An 18,483-nucleotide genomic window follows, 5' to 3' on the forward strand; every position below is an offset into this window, starting at 1 on the left:
CTTTCTCCTCGTCAACTGTGTAATTTCATGTGTTTAATTATTTGCGAATATTCAGTGGACACTAAACAATTGATGAACTTTATGTTGTGCGTTTGCTATTCCTTTGTGAAAAGACAAAACTACAAGAAACAATATTTGGTGAATGAATTATGGATTTTTGCTCTTATTGTTCGATTTATTACAAATCAATTAACATCTGTAATTAATGTTTTGAAGTTACCTTTAATTTTAGTTTTCCTTTTGTCGTTGGTTGAGAATGTGGTTGCTATGTCAATGCTTTAGCACTTGTGTTACTTTTGATAGATTAGAGATATTAATTGAGAATGGATTTTTAGTTGGTTTGGTGTATTTTTTATACTTGATTTGAAACCTAGAGTATCATGTCTTTCTATTAAATCTTATTTGTTATTACAAACTCTTAATGAATGAACTAAAGTTTATTAAGAAACCTAAAATGTTAATATCCTAATGCCCATCATCATATATAAAAAGGTTTAGCATGCATCTGCAGTGCCTAAAATGGTCACACCCAAGGGCGATTAGGTCAAAATGCGTTTATCACATTTATCTTAACCTTGGCATGAAGTGACAAGACGTATGTGTAGGGATGAGCAAATTCGGTACCGGTACCGGTACCGAAATAGGTACCGATTGGGTACCGTCGGTACTGAATCGGTATCAAAGTTTTGAGTTTCGGGATCGGTACGGTATCGGTATCGGTATTTCCCGAATTTTTACCTTTAGTACCGATACCGAACCGAATATTTCGGTACCGGTACCAAGAATTCATGATTTTCAGTACCGGTACGGTACCGAGCTCATGCCTACGTATGTGTGTCTAAGAATGATGGCAATTATGACATAGCATAAGTATTAGCAGCAAAGAACAATAAATATCATATTACACACAAAAAGTAACTCATGATTTCATAAAACTTGGTGATTCATCCAAACAACACATCCATTTCACAATTCGATAACTTAAACATAACCCATTTCAAATTAGTGTAAGTCCATAAACAAATGCAGAATTCGATCCAGAAAAACCATAAACACATTTGGAATACAATTAATGGAAATTTCATAAAACCCAATTCGTCATACAAGAATTAACAATTTCAAGCATACAATGCTCACAAACACAAATTAAACGCATAGCATGTATACCTTTAAGAATTAATTTAGCTCTAACACGAATCAGTTTCAAGTTAGGGGTCAGTTGTACTTACAATTTTGCTCTCGTATGTGTTCAAAGAGGCGTAGAATTGACCTTCAGTTTCAAATTAATGCATGTTAAACCATAATCATCTTTCTCACGTTGGTACCACTCACAACGAAACAATACAACTCTAAACTTTGACCAATAATCAAGTTCAATTACGTCCAAAATTCTACCATAGTAGTCAACATTCCCAACGGTTAGATTTTTGTCCCGAGAACTTGCAAAGCTAGGAGTTAAAGTTGTAAGTGAAACACCGCTATTTTGAGTTATACATTTGGAATCTCGTGATTTGGTATGAAACCTATATCCATTGGCATAATACCCATAGTATGTTTTATAAGTAGGACTAGGACCCTTAGCAAGCCAATAAATATGATCCGGAACATCATTATGTATTACTTTGTTTCGAACCAGCCGGCGAACTCATGACTATGGTTCTGTGCTCGTGCCCATCGACTTTGTCGGGGTTGATTTTCAATATAAGCTTCATGCTCACTGCATCATTTAGACAAAATATTACATGAATATGAGATTAATAATGACACATAATCTGAAGGAAATTGTCACTTACTTGATATAATCGTTGACTTGTTCACAATCAGAATTGAATAAGGCATAACGATGCGCTTGTTCAATTAAATGAACATTGAAAGATGTAACTTTGCCTTGTCTTCGTTTTTTACCTCCTAAAGGATGGCCACCATTCACGAACATTGGTTCATTCGATTTGTTTTCTCCTTTAAAACCATCGTTATCTTCTACAACCTTATTAAGTCTGCAATTTACTCCATGCATATAATGTGAGCAAAAATTCAAGCATTCTTCAATTAAATAGCCTTCTGCTATGGATCCCTCAGGTCGGCTCTTGTTCCGTACATATGACTTTAACTTGCACAAGTATCTCTCCATAAAAAACATCCATCTATATTGAACAGGTCCTCCAAGCCTAACTTCATTTACTAAGTGGATAGGTAAATGCACCATTATGTCAAAAAAGGCTGGCGGGAATATTTTCTCAAATTCACACAACGTTTGTGTAATTTCTAACTGTAATTTGTCAAGGTCTTCAGGCTTAATGACCTTGCTACACAAGCTTCGAAAAAAGACACCCCAACCTAATTAAAGGGATAACAACATGCTTTGGTAATGATTTTCTAACAGCAACTTGGAGCAAGTAATGCAAAAAGATGTGAGCATCATGACTCTTGTAACCCGAAAATTTTTTTTCTGAAGAATGAACACAACGTGCAATATTAGACGCACACGCGTAAGGTAATTTTGTTTCTTTCAGAACACGGCAAAAATTAACTTTCTCCTTTGAGAACATCGAAAAACATGCCTTCTCCATGATAACATGCTTACCGTCATCAGAAAGTTTTGGTTGTAACTTTTCTTTGATTTTGAGATCTAAAAGGTCAAATCGGGCTTTTGGGTGATCTTTTGACTTGCCACTAATATCCAACAAAGTCCCTACTATATTATCACATATATTTTTTTCAATATGCATCACATCAAGATTATGCCGACATTTATTGAATTGCCAGTATGGCAAGTCAAAAAATATTGACCTTTTCTTCCATGGGCAAGTGCTATCATTTTTCTTCTTTTGTGTCTCTCCAAATATATTTGTAACACTAGACAACTCACTCAAAGCTTCAACACCTGATAGAGGGTTTGGAGAAAGCCTATTCTCATTTTTCCCATTGAAAGCACTCTTATTACGTCGCCAACTGTAAGGCCCCGAACCCGGTGACCCTACTTTAGCGTCGGATTTACTCATAAACACAGTTTTTCAAATCAGAGTTTATTAAAACTTTTCGCGGAATATAAAACATCAATCATTTGTTACAAAACATTAAATCTTTTCTTTGATACCATAACACAAAACTTTATATTTAAAACATCTTTACTTCTTTCTTCAGATGCCAGCCGTTCAATCCATGCCGTGTGTCATCTTCATGCTAACTCTATAATCAGCTCACCTGCGTGCATACTAAAAGTCAGCTACGCTGAGTGAGTTCTAGTTAATCGAACGCCATACAATACATACACATACATACATATTTGTAGATACATATCCATACTTCACTAGTTACCCTTCTGTTCTACATACATACTTGCTACCATACATACATACATATCTACAATCACTAACCTCAGTCTACCGAGAGTACGTTCATAGTTCACCGTCTATACCTGTACTCAAGGTCGTGAACACGTACAAGGTTCGCAGTCCTTACCTATGTTCACAATTTATGGTACGTACAAGGATCGCGGTCCTTCCCTATACTATAGTACATCCACAACACGTACAAGGTTCACAGTCCTTCCCTATGTTGCAACCTAATTCATAGCACGTACGAGGTTCGCAGTCCTCCCCTATGCTACAAAATCAGCACGTATAAGGTTCACAGTCCTTTCCTATGCTGAAATACATCCACAACACGTACAAGGTTCGCAGTCCTTCCCTATGTTGCAACCTAATTCATAGCACGTACGAGGTTCGCAGTCCTCCCCTATGCTACAAATACAGCACGTATAAGGTTCACAGTCCTTTCCTATGCTGACGCCTATCTACATTACGTATAAGGTTCGCAGTCCTTATCTACGTTTACATATATCATCTACTTCACGTATAAGGCTCGCAGTCCTTAACTACGCCATCACCAGCCGAGTCTATGTCCGACAGAAGCTAGAGGGATTTGCCATCCTAACTTACTATGTCGAACGTAGAACTCACATGCCATTCGTGTACCTATATACACATACTTACATTATAACATAAGAACACTCTAGGCATTCCTTACCTCATTCATTTAACAACCATACCCCTTGACGTTACGTGCAATATCCGAAGATCGTTCACGCCCCGATAAGTATTCATTTGAAATATTCATACATCTTCGACATATAATATTCGTACATTTATTTTTAACCTGACAGTACGCGCAATATCCGAAGATCGTTCGCGTACCGACAAACAATCATTCTTATCTATCACACATATCACATATGACATACACTTATCACTTAGGATAAATGTATTAACAACACATCGAGTATGCACACAGCCCCGAAAACATAACAAGGAATGGGGCTAGAAACTCACCTGAACACGGTTACGTTCACCGTTAATCGTAATCCCTTTCTTCAGCTGTGCACGGCTGAATGTATAACAAGTACACGTATCAAACAACTATCACTACTCATATCATCTTTCCAGTCTTAACTACTACCCACAACGAACGGGGGTCCGGGGGCAGCGCCCCTGGCAGCGGGGTCTAGGGGCGGCAGCCCCTAGCTGTAAGGCCCCGTTACCGGTAACCCTACTTTCGTGTTGGATTTACTCATAAACACAGTTCTAAATATCAGAGTTATTTAAAACATTTACGCGGAATGTAAAACTTTCATAAAACATTACATAATTCATAGTTGGTCTCAAAACATTCATTGTCTTTCACATTAAAGCATTAAAGTTAACACATCACAAGTCTTCAGATGCCAGACTCTCGTTCAGTGCCATGTGTCCCCTCAAGCGAGCTGCCTCATTCTACTCACCTGCGTGCATACTAAAAGTCAGCTACGCTGAGTGAGTTCTAGATAATCACATAATCATACCATTCACATAACAATATATTCATCCTTTCATTCATACTTTTATACTTTCATACTTTCTTACTTTCATACTTTCTTACTTTCTTTTGTATTAACTTACTTTCATATCTTATGTTATAAAGAGCATTACGCCCTACATTCCTCGAGTATTATTAGGGCTCGGTACCCTCCTTCCTCGAGTATTATTAGGGCTCGGTACCCTCTTTCCTCGAGTATTATTAGGGCTCGGTACCCTCCTTCCTCGAGTATTATTAGGGCTCGGTACCCTCCTTCCTCGAGTATTATTAGGGCTCGGTACCCTCCTTCCTCGAGTATTATTAGGGCTCGGTACCCTCTTTCCTCGAACATTAGTAGGGTTCGGTTCCCTAGTTTTCGAATATTAGTAGGGTTCGATTCCCTCTTCGTTACCATACAACCATACATTATCATTTCTTTCTTTTATTATCTTTATCACGTTCATACACGTAAACATACATATCATACTTACCTTACACATAGCGTTACAACCTGACAGTACGTGCAATATCCGAAGATCGTTCACGTAACATCAAGCAATCATTCATACATATCATATCATTCACATAAGGCATACACTTATCTCTTAGGATAAGCGTATTAACAACATATTGAGTATGCACACAGCCCCGAAAACATGACACATAAATGGGGCTAGAAACTCACCTGGACACGGTTACGTTCTCCGTTGATTGTAATTCCTTTCTTTAACTGGGCTCGGCTAACTGTATAATATTTACACATATAAATTAACTACTACTACTCGTTTTCGATAACTGCCTTAACACATTTTCCATTAGGTTTTTAATTCATTTTATAAACGAACTTCACTTCAGGCGAAGTTAAACCTTAGGCGAACTTGGAAACAACTTGGTCCTGGCTTGATTCGATCGAATAGGGACATATTCGATCGAATCTGAGGCACACTCGATCGAACTAGACACACACTCGATCGAACCAGCTGGGAAAACTCGTTCGATCGAACATGGAACTCGTTCGATCGGATAGATACTCGTTCGATCGAATACGGATCTCATTCGGTCGAATGAGGCGGAGACCATTCGGTTGCTTTCTTATTCGATCGAATGGACTGGTTCGATTGACTCATTCGATCGAATGGACTGGTTCGATTGACTCATTCGATCGAATGGACTGATTCGACTCCTTCAAGCTGGGCGACGGAGAAACCTACGGGTTTTTCCGGATTTTCCAGATTTCGACCCAAAATCGAAGTTTTTGACATGGAAATGCTCGGGATTGAAAGGGCTATCGATTCCTAGTACTTTTAAACACAAAAGCTTGCATTTTGACACCAAAACAAGGCGGTTTTTGACCCGAAAACTCAAGTTACGAAAATGGGAGTTTTTGTTCGATTTGAGGTCGAAAATGGTTATGAAAACGGATGATTCTCGAGAGGGACTTACCAAAAACGATTAGGAACAAGATTGTGGACTCGGATTTGTGATTTGAGAACTTTCTCTCTCTAGCTTCTCTCTCTAGAAATGAGAGTGTTTGGGTGGGTGTAAGTGAAGGAAGATGGTGAAAATGGTGGAAGTGTCAAGAACTTTCGTTTATATACTACGGGTTTGGTTAGGCTCGGGTTGGCTTCCTACGGGTCGAGACAGGCCGAGTTCATAAAATAACTAAGCCCAAGACCCGTTCCTTACTCGACATTAAATAACTAAACATAACTTTCTTTTATTTATTTCCTGATAACCCGAGTAAACTTCCCATCTATTAATAAGTAATATAATTAATATTACCTTTGAAATTTCCGGATGTTACAAGTCTTCCCTCCTTAAAGAGGTTTCGTCCCCGAAACCTAACTTATTCCCTATAAAAGGAAAACTTCTTACATTTACACGTTTTATAGAATTGCCTTCGCTTTCTGAGTTACCCTTCCTACTTCCGACTTTACAGCCATCGAATGGTGGTCATGTGTTTTAGCTATTTAAGGTAGCTTGTCCATGAGACCCTCGATGCACCAAGACTCATCTCATCCTTCTAAGGGTTTCGATTAGTACTTTTAACACTATTGTCTAAATCAACATTTCACCATAACATGATAATCATTCTTAACCAAACTCAAAATAATTACACACCACAGATAAACATAAGTTTTAAACCTTAACACAAAACAAGTTCTTAAGCAAATGTAATTTAATAGAACCATTGCATGAGCAATTATTCCTTCATCAGGTGTTCCTCTCTGCAGTTTCCCAAAGTCTTCATCCTTTCGCACCTACCGCCCCTGATTCCTTGCAATCCCTAGCCATGTGGTCAGCTTTTCCGCATTTGAAGCACTTTGGACGATCAGGGCATTCTCGAGAATAATGCCCACTCTTTCCACACCGATAGCACCTGTCTGTCCCAGTCTTACATTCTCCCAGGTGCACTTGCCCACACGTCTTACATGCATCCTTGTTCCCAACTTTGGCCTTCCTCTCATCAGTTGTTGTCACCATCTCGCCAGACCGCTTAGCAGAGGTAGCCCATTTCTTCTCCTTCTTTTCTCCTTCATGTCCTTCCTTTGGCTTCTTGCAATCCCTTGCTAGGTGCCCACGTCCTCCACAGTTGTGACACCTATGGTAATCATTACATTCCCCAGAGGAATGTCCTGCTCTTCCACACCTGTAGCAAACACCTAATCCCTTTCTGCACTCTCCGGGGTGTCTCTTCCCACATTTTTCACAAGCAGTGAACCCCTCTTGCCTTGCCTTCTTTTTGCGTGGATCCACCTCATCGGCTTCCTCTGGTTCTGGAGTTGGGTTCTTTTTCTTCTTTTCCCCCACCGTTCTTGCTCCCCCACAATCCCTAGCTAAGTGACCCGACTTACCACACTTATAACATTTCTGGTTCCCGGTGCAATCACGAGTTATGTGTCCCTTCTTCCCACATCGGTAGCACTGATTTGGACCAGCCTTGCATTCTCCTAGGTGCATCTTCCCGCACACTTTGCATGTTTCCCTTCCCGCGACCTTTAGTATCTTCTTCCCCGCATACTCCACGACATCTACAGATCCTTTGGTTCCTTTCGCTCCTCCCTTATAATCATCACCCTTCTTTCCGTCTCCTCCTGCCTTCTCAGTGGCCCTTGCATGGTTTTCGGCAGACTTGTCAGTACGAATTTTCTTCTCTGCAGCAGCTACAGCGTAAGAAATGGCAAATTGAGTAACAGGATCCAGCTGATACCCTTCATTGCTGCTTGGTCCTTGCAAAGTTTCACTTTTATCCTTTTTCGTGGTAGTAACTAGTTCTTCAGAAGGTTCTCGGACAACGCGTATTCCCAGAGGACGTCCAGTGTGACCTCCCTTACCAACAAACCTTTTTGCTCCAGCCATCGTAATCTAAAAGGGAAAACACAAACATCATCACTCAAGGAACTATCTAGTACAAGGATAGTAAGGCTAACAGGTAATAACAGTGGCCAGTTGTGATTAGCTGATCACGTTACTTTCCGTGTCCTATACACTTCCCTTTATGAGTCTATTTGTGCTGGTTCTACTTAAGCAGTTTGTCAAATCAAACAATCAATTATTCCTATCCCTGACGTTCTCATATCTTTCCTTTCTCATTAACATATATCATTTAATCATACACCTTACCTTTACTGATCTTGCTTGAGCGACACATGGCATTCTTGAACTGGCATCTTCTTTCCTTTCTTACTTAAATCCCATTTTCTGTTCGAGTCTAAGCATGTAGGATGCTTAAATCTCTCGAACTTATGCTCTGATACCAACTTGTAAGGCCCCGTTACCGGTAACCCTACTTTCGTGTTGGATTTACTCATAAACACAGTTCTAAATATCAGAGTTATTTAAAACATTTACGCGGAATGTAAAACTTTCATAAAACATTACATAATTCATAGTTGGTCTCAAAACATTCATTGTCTTTCACATTAAAGCATTAAAGTTAACACATCACAAGTCTTCAGATGCCAGACTCTCGTTCAGTGCCATGTGTCCCCTCAAGCGAGCTGCCTCATTCTACTCACCTGCGTGCATACTAAAAGTCAGCTACGCTGAGTGAGTTCTAGATAATCACATAATCATACCATTCACATAACAATATATTCATCCTTTCATTCATACTTTTATACTTTCATACTTTCTTACTTTCATACTTTCTTACTTTCTTTTGTATTAACTTACTTTCATATCTTATGTTATAAAGAGCATTACGCCCTACATTCCTCGAGTATTATTAGGGCTCGGTACCCTCCTTCCTCGAGTATTATTAGGGCTCGGTACCCTCTTTCCTCGAGTATTATTAGGGCTCGGTACCCTCCTTCCTCGAGTATTATTAGGGCTCGGTACCCTCCTTCCTCGAGTATTATTAGGGCTCGGTACCCTCCTTCCTCGAGTATTATTAGGGCTCGGTACCCTCTTTCCTCGAACATTAGTAGGGTTCGGTTCCCTAGTTTTCGAATATTAGTAGGGTTCGATTCCCTCTTCGTTACCATACAACCATACATTATCATTTCTTTCTTTTATTATCTTTATCACGTTCATACACGTAAACATACATATCATACTTACCTTACACATAGCGTTACAACCTGACAGTACGTGCAATATCCGAAGATCGTTCACGTAACATCAAGCAATCATTCATACATATCATATCATTCACATAAGGCATACACTTATCTCTTAGGATAAGCGTATTAACAACATATTGAGTATGCACACAGCCCCGAAAACATGACACATAAATGGGGCTAGAAACTCACCTGGACACGGTTACGTTCTCCGTTGATTGTAATTCCTTTCTTTAACTGGGCTCGGCTAACTGTATAATATTTACACATATAAATTAACTACTACTACTCGTTTTCGATAACTGCCTTAACACATTTTCCATTAGGTTTTTAATTCATTTTATAAACGAACTTCACTTCAGGCGAAGTTAAACCTTAGGCGAACTTGGAAACAACTTGGTCCTGGCTTGATTCGATCGAATAGGGACATATTCGATCGAATCTGAGGCACACTCGATCGAACTAGACACACACTCGATCGAACCAGCTGGGAAAACTCGTTCGATCGAACATGGAACTCGTTCGATCGGATAGATACTCGTTCGATCGAATACGGATCTCATTCGGTCGAATGAGGCGGAGACCATTCGGTTGCTTTCTTATTCGATCGAATGGACTGGTTCGATTGACTCATTCGATCGAATGGACTGGTTCGATTGACTCATTCGATCGAATGGACTGATTCGACTCCTTCAAGCTGGGCGACGGAGAAACCTACGGGTTTTTCCGGATTTTCCAGATTTCGACCCAAAATCGAAGTTTTTGACATGGAAATGCTCGGGATTGAAAGGGCTATCGATTCCTAGTACTTTTAAACACAAAAGCTTGCATTTTGACACCAAAACAAGGCGGTTTTTGACCCGAAAACTCAAGTTACGAAAATGGGAGTTTTTGTTCGATTTGAGGTCGAAAATGGTTATGAAAACGGATGATTCTCGAGAGGGACTTACCAAAAACGATTAGGAACAAGATTGTGGACTCGGATTTGTGATTTGAGAACTTTCTCTCTCTAGCTTCTCTCTCTAGAAATGAGAGTGTTTGGGTGGGTGTAAGTGAAGGAAGATGGTGAAAATGGTGGAAGTGTCAAGAACTTTCGTTTATATACTACGGGTTTGGTTAGGCTCGGGTTGGCTTCCTACGGGTCGAGACAGGCCGAGTTCATAAAATAACTAAGCCCAAGACCCGTTCCTTACTCGACATTAAATAACTAAACATAACTTTCTTTTATTTATTTCCTGATAACCCGAGTAAACTTCCCATCTATTAATAAGTAATATAATTAATATTACCTTTGAAATTTCCGGATGTTACACTAGCAGGGTCCAAGGGGCAGAGCCCCTGGCTGGGGTCGAGCTGCCAGGTCAGCTTGGAACTTAGCTTAACACATTTTCCATTAGGTTTTTAATTTATTTTCTAAGCGAACTTATTTTTAGGCGAAGTTAAACCTTAAGCGAACTTAGCTTTAGGCGAAGTTAAACCTTAGGCGAACTTAGCTTTAGGCGAAGTTAAACTATAGGCGAACTTAGCTTTAGGCGAAGTTAAACCATAGGCTAACTTAGCTTTATGCGAAGTTAAACCTTAGGCGAACTTAGCTTTAGGCGAAGTTAAACCTTAGGCGAACTTAGCTTTAGGCGAAGTTCATCAGGCGAACTTAGCTTGCAGGCGAAGTTGTCGTCTGCAGGTTCTGTTCGCTCTTAAATCCTTCGTTCCTTAACCAAATAACTCGATTTAGGTACCCATGGAATCGTCTGACCAGCGCCTACAAACCCCAACTATCAAATCGACCTAACATCGATGTTTAGAGGGTGCGATTTAGGCATATAGGTTACGGGTCCTTTTTATCAATCGATTAACCCATTAAATCATAACCATTTTCAGTAAGTTTAGCTTTGTTGGATTCGTTTTTACCATACAAACTCAGATCTACCATTTCTCAAATCAAACCGAACCTATACGAATGATTTCTAACCGTAAACGTACCTTGAACGAGTCGAACTTACGAACACGAGCTGGTCTTGTTGCTTTGGTTCGTCACGACGATCTAGCACCAACTAACGTTTACTCTCTCTCGGATCCTGCTCGTTTATGGTGTGTGTGTTTTGAATGTGTAGAGATTAGAATGGAAAGAGATGAGGTTTAGGGTTTTATGGTGGTTTAGGGGATATTTATATCCCTTAAAGCCCATGGACCTAAGGCCCATTCTCATTTAACCCATCTCAATTAATCTAACACTAGCCCGACTCATACCAACTCCTACTCTATTATTTATTTCCCGAACCCGAGTCAACTTTCCCTCTATTATTAAGTAATATAATTAATATCATTTTGGAAATTTCGGGATGTTACACCAACGATGTTGAGCATTTAAAAATCTATGATGATCCATATAACATGTTTTCTTACTATGCTTCAAGTAAAGTGAGCTAGTCTCATGATTACAACATGGACATGCAAAATTACCCTTTGTTTTCCATCCCGACAGCATTGAGTAACCTGGAAAATCACTAATTGTCCATGTTAAGGCTGCATACATTTTAAAGGTCTCATCTTTAGATTTATCATATGTCTCCAACCCATTAACCCACAAATCTTTAAGCTCCTCAACTAATGGTTGTAAATAAATATCTATGTTGTTACCTGGAGATTCGGGTCCAGGAATTAACAAAGACAAAATAAAGTATTCGGGTTTTTGTGACATCCAGGGAGGCAAATTGTAGTTAACCAACACCACATGCCAAGTGCTATGAGCAATGCTCATTGTTCCAAAAGGATTAAATCCATCACTTGACAATCCTAACCTCACATTTCTTGTTTCTTTTGCAAAATGAGGATACAAAGAATCAAATTCCTTCCAGCTTTTCCCATCTACAGGATGTCGTAAATTTCCATCTTTAGGGCATCCTTCATCATGCCATCTCATATGTTTAGCTATTTCTGAACACATGAAAAGTCTCTGTAGCCTCGGTTTTAAAGGAAAATGCCACACTACTTTAGTCGGAACTCTTGAAGTTGTTTTATAATGTTCACTATTATAATTGTTCTGTTTCTCGTTCACTTGTTTCCACTTAGAGGTGTGGCAAATGTGACACACTTCAGCATCTTCATACTCTTTCCAATAAAGCATACAATCGTTTGGACATGCATGAATCTTCTTATAATTAAGCCCTATATCCCTTGTGATTTTTTTAGCTTGAGTAAAACTAGCTGGAAGTTTTGCCTCTGGAATCATCTTTTGTAAAAATTGTAACATTTCATCAAATGCCATATTACTAAGCCCGTGATCGGTCTTGTACAGAAGAAGTCTGACAATGCAAGATAGCTTTGAAAAACTTTTACAGCCTGGGAACAACTCTTCATTTCCATCTTCTAGCAGCTGATACAACTTCTTTGTGTTTTCATTTAAATCTTCTTGTACCGTACTTGTTTCGTCTAAGGTGTCTCTAAACCAATCATGCAATAATTCATCAAAATTGTCATGCATACCATCACCATCATCATTTATGCCAGCATTAAATCTTGTTTGTGAGGGACTTTCTCCATGAAAAACCCATACATAGTAGTCTTCTATAAATCCGTGTCCTTTTAAATGATCGAATACTTCATCTCTTCGATACCAATAACGGTTTTTACATTGTTTTCAAGGACAACAGATTTGAGATCCTTTTGCTGCCTTAGTAAATGAAGCATCAAGGAATTCAATAACTCCAGCTTCAAATTCCGGTAATCGTCTAGGAAAATACATCCAATCTCTAACATTCCCCATGTCTTTTGCTTTCTGAATTTAATAAAAAAAAAAAAACAAAAGTAGATACAATTGTCAATCTTTAATTAATACATAATGAAATGTGAGTAATCTGATTATTACAAACCCATCATTTAACAATACCATGATATGATTAACCGCACGATAATGATTAATATAAATTAGCTCAAACGATCTGTAAAGATTTCATGATCTGATTATATAACAGTGAATCACATGGAAAGTAATTTTGATGCTTAAACTTGCATATTACATTGAAACTAAATTTGGAAAAAGTTCATGATCATAGTGAATCGCAATATGAGTAGTCTAATTATTTAAAAAAAGATGCACAACATTGATAATTAGGGCTTAGAAATATGTATTTACATGTAATGTGATTATATTCTGTTAGAAATATGTAATGCGATTACATGTATTATCGATCACATGATTATGTTATAAATCGAAAATAAAAGTTATAATCAAACACCTGAAAGATAATTGGATCTATCAGAGATAAAAAAAATCACATCTGCTATTCTAAGGAAATTAACCCCTATACCACAAAATCTTTGAATTATCGAATACAAAAACTGAATACCTGAATACAATTATGAATGAAAGAAACTTACACCTTTGAATGGATAATGTCTTTTACGGAGAGAAATATAATGAAATTGACATGTATGAAGATCACCAAATGAATGTATGTGGCTTCACATTGATTGAATATATTAGTGTAATTGGAGTTCAAATTTGGTTTAGAATGATTGAGAAACAATTATGTTTCAGTTTAAGGATGATGATCGTGGATTAAAGGGTTTGGCGGGGTTGTGTTAAAACCGTTAAGACCCCGCTAGTATATATATCTAACTATAAAAACAAGCTTTTAGGAGCGAAATCAAAGTTAGCTGCTATTGTAGTTGGTAGGTTCTTTGTTATTTGTTTAGAGCTTCTCAAGTTCAAAACTCTGCATTTGTATTATTTTTTTCCTTTTTTTGTGTATAGAAACAAGATAAGTGAATAAAATAGCAATGATGCTGCAACTTTTCATCACTCAATGGTAATGGGTAGGAATTGGGACGAGTTTAGGTAATCCCAAACCTGGACCCAATTATGAAAGCCCGTCCCAAAGGGGTATTTGTTGAGTATCGGGTACATCCATGGGTTTCGGTTATACCCGGCTAAAAACTCGCCCGGTTTTTAGCGGGGTCTGACAAACATAACTAAGCTTTACCTTTTCTATGCAACCGTAGTTAATGATAGGAAGTCGAAATACTATTAAAATAAAAGAAACATATTTGGTGTCAAGTGCTAATCGTACCGTTTATGGATTTTTCTATTGAAATTCTATTTTCAGCAATCTATAACTCGAATGGGACGGGTGTTACTCATGAATGGGACGGGTGTTACCCGTACCAAATGTTTCGGGTTTCAGGTTTTCCCATCGGATTTAGATTTCATTATCATCCTTAGATGAGATTTATGGTTGACATTTGTCAGGTCCATCACCAGTAGCATAAGTAGCACAACCTACTGTATGCCTGGTGTTTCACGAACCTGAAGTAAAACATGATAATAATTAATTAGTTGTAAATATTTTAGTTGAAGTCTTAATTTTTATGTTTTCATACCTCCAAATAAAGATCACCAAACTGAATCTTGTCACCAGCTTCAACAAGAATATCAGCTGATGCTTTGCTTGCTTTGGAAATGATAGACTTGACACCGGGAACTTTGGACTGCAATGATCATGTCAAATATGATCTTCAGATTTAGTTATTGATAAAAAGAGTAAACATTGTGAAGTCTGTTTTATTATACCTTCTTGATCAGCCCACTCCCAGTGACATGATCTGCATGCACATGTAGTGCAAAACCTGTGTAGTGCTGTTAGCTTTTCGGGGCTGCACTATTTTTTTGATTTCAAACTCAATATTTTTTGCATTAAAACAAGATGGTAATATATAATTAAATAACATAAAAGTGTATATATATTAGAAACTTGAAAATATTACAAAGATCCATCATAAAAACTAGAAAAAAAATAGATAAAAAAATAATTAAAAACAAAGATAGTTCACTTCCGGCTTTTAACTTTTTGACCCGTTAAGGCATTAAATCATCTTCCTTTGGTAATTCATTGTCTTCGTTTAGTTTCCTCTAGTGGGCTCGATATTCCCATTTCGACCTCTTCCTTGTGGTGGTAGACCCATGTGTGCGTGTGCTTCCTTTTGCGTATTGGCTACTTCCTCGTATCTTTCTAGAAAAATATCACAAATTATGAGATTTTAACTAAAAAGGTTTTATAAAGCAACAATTATAAAAATCATTCAAATCTTTTTATTAAATTTCTTTACGAAAAAAAAAACCCTACTTACATCTGTTAACTATTAGATGATTTCACTGCCAAAGTGCAAGCTTCATGTGATCTTTTTTTGATAAAACTTTACAGTTGCCCACCTAAGTCAATTCAAATTGTAGTTGGAGTACCAATAGTTCCTGCGTTTTATGTTTTAGTTTTTGAGGGTTTGGTTTAGGACCGGGAAACGGGTCAAGTTGGAGGGGTCGGGTCACGGGTCAAAACAGATGAAACATGTCGATTCAAAGTAGTCAAAGCATATAATGAACTTTCATTTATTACATAAAACTCATTTTACAAAAATAAGATAAAAAATTAAACAGGTTAAACTGTTCAACACGCAACCTGTTTAGCTAAACAGGTTCACAGGTTGGCCCCAAAATAATCCGAGCGTATTTATAGCAAACCCAAAGCCATGAATTTTGTGTTAGGTACATGTTGGAATTTCGTGTAGTTGATTAATAAGGAAAGGCGAATTGTTTCATGAAACATTGGGGTTCATCGAGTTGAAAGTAAACGCGCCAAAACAAAGCAACTACTCAACTGCAAGCCAGAGTAAACCATTCAAAACAGTTTTTATTAGTTAGTAACAAAAATATTTTATTTATTTAAAATTATAAAATTTATATTGATTTATCAAAAACGTTTTGACTAGAATTACATTCAACTACTAACAATGCAACCTTTTAAAATAAAAGTTGCATTTAATTTTTCTTAATGCAACATTTGAAGAAAAAGGTTGCTTTTTTAATAAAATATGCAACCTTTCAATAAAAAGGTTGCAAATTCAGTATAACTTTGCAACCTTTTATGAAAAATGTTGCATTAAATCTTCTAGTGCAACTTTCGTGTTCATCGAAGTAGCATTAGAGTCAAACGCAACTCATTTGAAAAAAGTTGTTTCTAATAAGTTGCATTAGCCCTATTTTCTAGTAGTGTTATTAAATTTCTTAAAATAAAAAAATTTAAAATCCAAAAACTAAATATTAAAAAACGAAAATGTAAAACAACTCCCGTAATACGGGGGATAAAACCTAGTAATATATATAAATAAAACTCCTAAAATCCTAAGTGTCGCGATGTGGTCGCTCCCCCTTTTTATGGAAGCCACCAGATTGCCTGATTTTTAAATGAAGGCCTTCCATTGGTTTAACCCAAATCAATGGGTATGGGTCTTACCAAAACCAGATAGCTCTTAAATGGGTTATAACATCTCATTAAATTAAAAGTTAATTTTACCAATTATTTGATACGAAAATCCTATAAAATAGGGATATACTAAAATTAATATCCAATTTAAAAAGAAAAAGATATTATTTATAATTAAAAAACAATTTTATAGTAAAAACATAAGCGGGTCATGGGTCACCAAATCCAGATTGCTTTTAAACGGTTTATAACATATCATTTATTTATAAAACCCTTTCATCATCAAATCCTAAGTATATTATTAACTTTCTTACAATAAAGAAAATTAAAATCCAAAAAATAAATATTAAAAAACAAAAAATGTAAAACAACCATTCTCCCAAACCATCAGATTGCTTTATTAGTGAATGAAGGCTTCTCACGCATTTGATCCGAATTCACGGGTAAAGGTCTACCAAACTCAGATAGCTCTTAAACAGGTTATAACATCTCATTATATTAAAAATTAATCTCATCAAATATTTGATACGAAAATCCTATAAAATAGGGATATACTAAAAATTAATATCTATTTTATTTAAAAAAAGATAATTTATTATTAAGAAACAGTTTTATAATAAAGAAAATAAGCGGGTAATGGGTAACACCAAACGCAAATAGTTTTTAAACTGGATTATAACATATCATTTATTTGTGAAACCATTTTATCATCAAACCTCAAGTATATTAATCATTAACTTTCTTACAATAAATAAAATTAAAATCCAAATATATATTGTTAAGCATAAGATTTTTGGTATCCTAAGCAAGCGATATGTTCAGGATAACTCCAGGATACAGTATCCTCCCAAGCAACAGGTATCCTTAATATATTGTATAACTAACGGATCAATCGTTATTTTCTGTTGTTTACCAGGTCATATAACATTCCCATGATCTCCTGAAGACTCGGACCACTCAGCAACGACTTCGAAAACGTGTATCACGGAAGGCAACGGCTAGTTGTGAAGTAGTCCAGCTTTCCCTGATTTTTAGGCATGTTAGTTAGCTAAATTTTTGTATAAATAGAGCAGCTATCTCTAGATCAAAAACACAGAACACAAATTACACACTAGCTCTAACAATACATTGTAACACGATCCGAAGAGAAAAGCTCCACCACTTGTACTCATTTTTTCGTTATTAATAAACTGGTGGTGATAGTTTTCACCGCCCGGGGTTTTTTCTCGGTATCCTCTGATAACGGGTTTTTTCCTCGCAACAAATCCTTGTGTTATAGCATTTAAACGTTCATTTTCATTCAAGCACCACACCTCACTTACTAATTTGGTTACGAAATTGCACTTGTTGATTTTTACCGAAAACAATTTGGCGCCCACCGTGGGGCAATCCGGTGCTTCAATACTTCAAAACCGTTTACTTCGTTCTCAATCACCTTCATCCCTTCATCATGGCCTCACAACCAAAAACCAGTTCCATCTTTGCTCTAGTGGTCACCACTGCTTCAAGTGTCAACCCTGGTCCTCCACTGGTTCTGAAGAAAAACACTCAGCCCAGAGGAGAACTTCCACCATACTCGGGAACCTCTACATGGGTAGACCCGATTATTTCTAACAGTGACATTTTTGCTTTGCTGAAACAGGTCAAAACTCACATGGAACAGCAAGAAAAGACCAACTCGAAGCTGTTCAACGAGATAGAAGGGATCAAAAAGAAGTCAGGGCAGGAGACTACTCCAACCATGCCCATGGTCCTTGATTTTGATTCTCCAGGATCGTCTATCCTCCAGAATCATGGATCCTTGGGGGCTCAACCAACAAAGACTCCGT

General features: G+C 37.4%; 1 protein-coding gene across 1 annotated transcript; it reads right to left on the reverse strand.

Annotated features, from left to right (window-relative positions):
* Window positions 1-1,249: 1,249 nt before the first annotated feature.
* LOC143542953 (uncharacterized) lies at window positions 1,250-15,359 on the reverse strand. Its single transcript, XM_077035408.1, has 11 exons — window positions 15,335-15,359; window positions 14,968-14,999; window positions 14,778-14,885; window positions 14,681-14,703; window positions 13,268-13,336; window positions 12,997-13,173; window positions 11,859-12,838; window positions 2,362-2,692; window positions 1,794-1,997; window positions 1,622-1,717; window positions 1,250-1,523 (listed from the first exon to the last, which is right to left on the reverse strand). The coding sequence occupies exons 1-11, from the start codon at window positions 15,357-15,359 to the stop codon at window positions 1,250-1,252; spliced, it is 2,319 nt and encodes a 772-aa protein (XP_076891523.1).
* Between the last annotated feature and the right edge of the window lie 3,124 nt (window positions 15,360-18,483).

Source organism: Bidens hawaiensis, unplaced genomic scaffold (assembly GCF_021521415.1).
Source record: "Bidens hawaiensis isolate Kalapana, Puna unplaced genomic scaffold, B.hawaiensis_p1.1 tig00013006_1, whole genome shotgun sequence".
Taxonomy (NCBI): Eukaryota; Viridiplantae; Streptophyta; class Magnoliopsida; order Asterales; family Asteraceae; genus Bidens; species Bidens hawaiensis.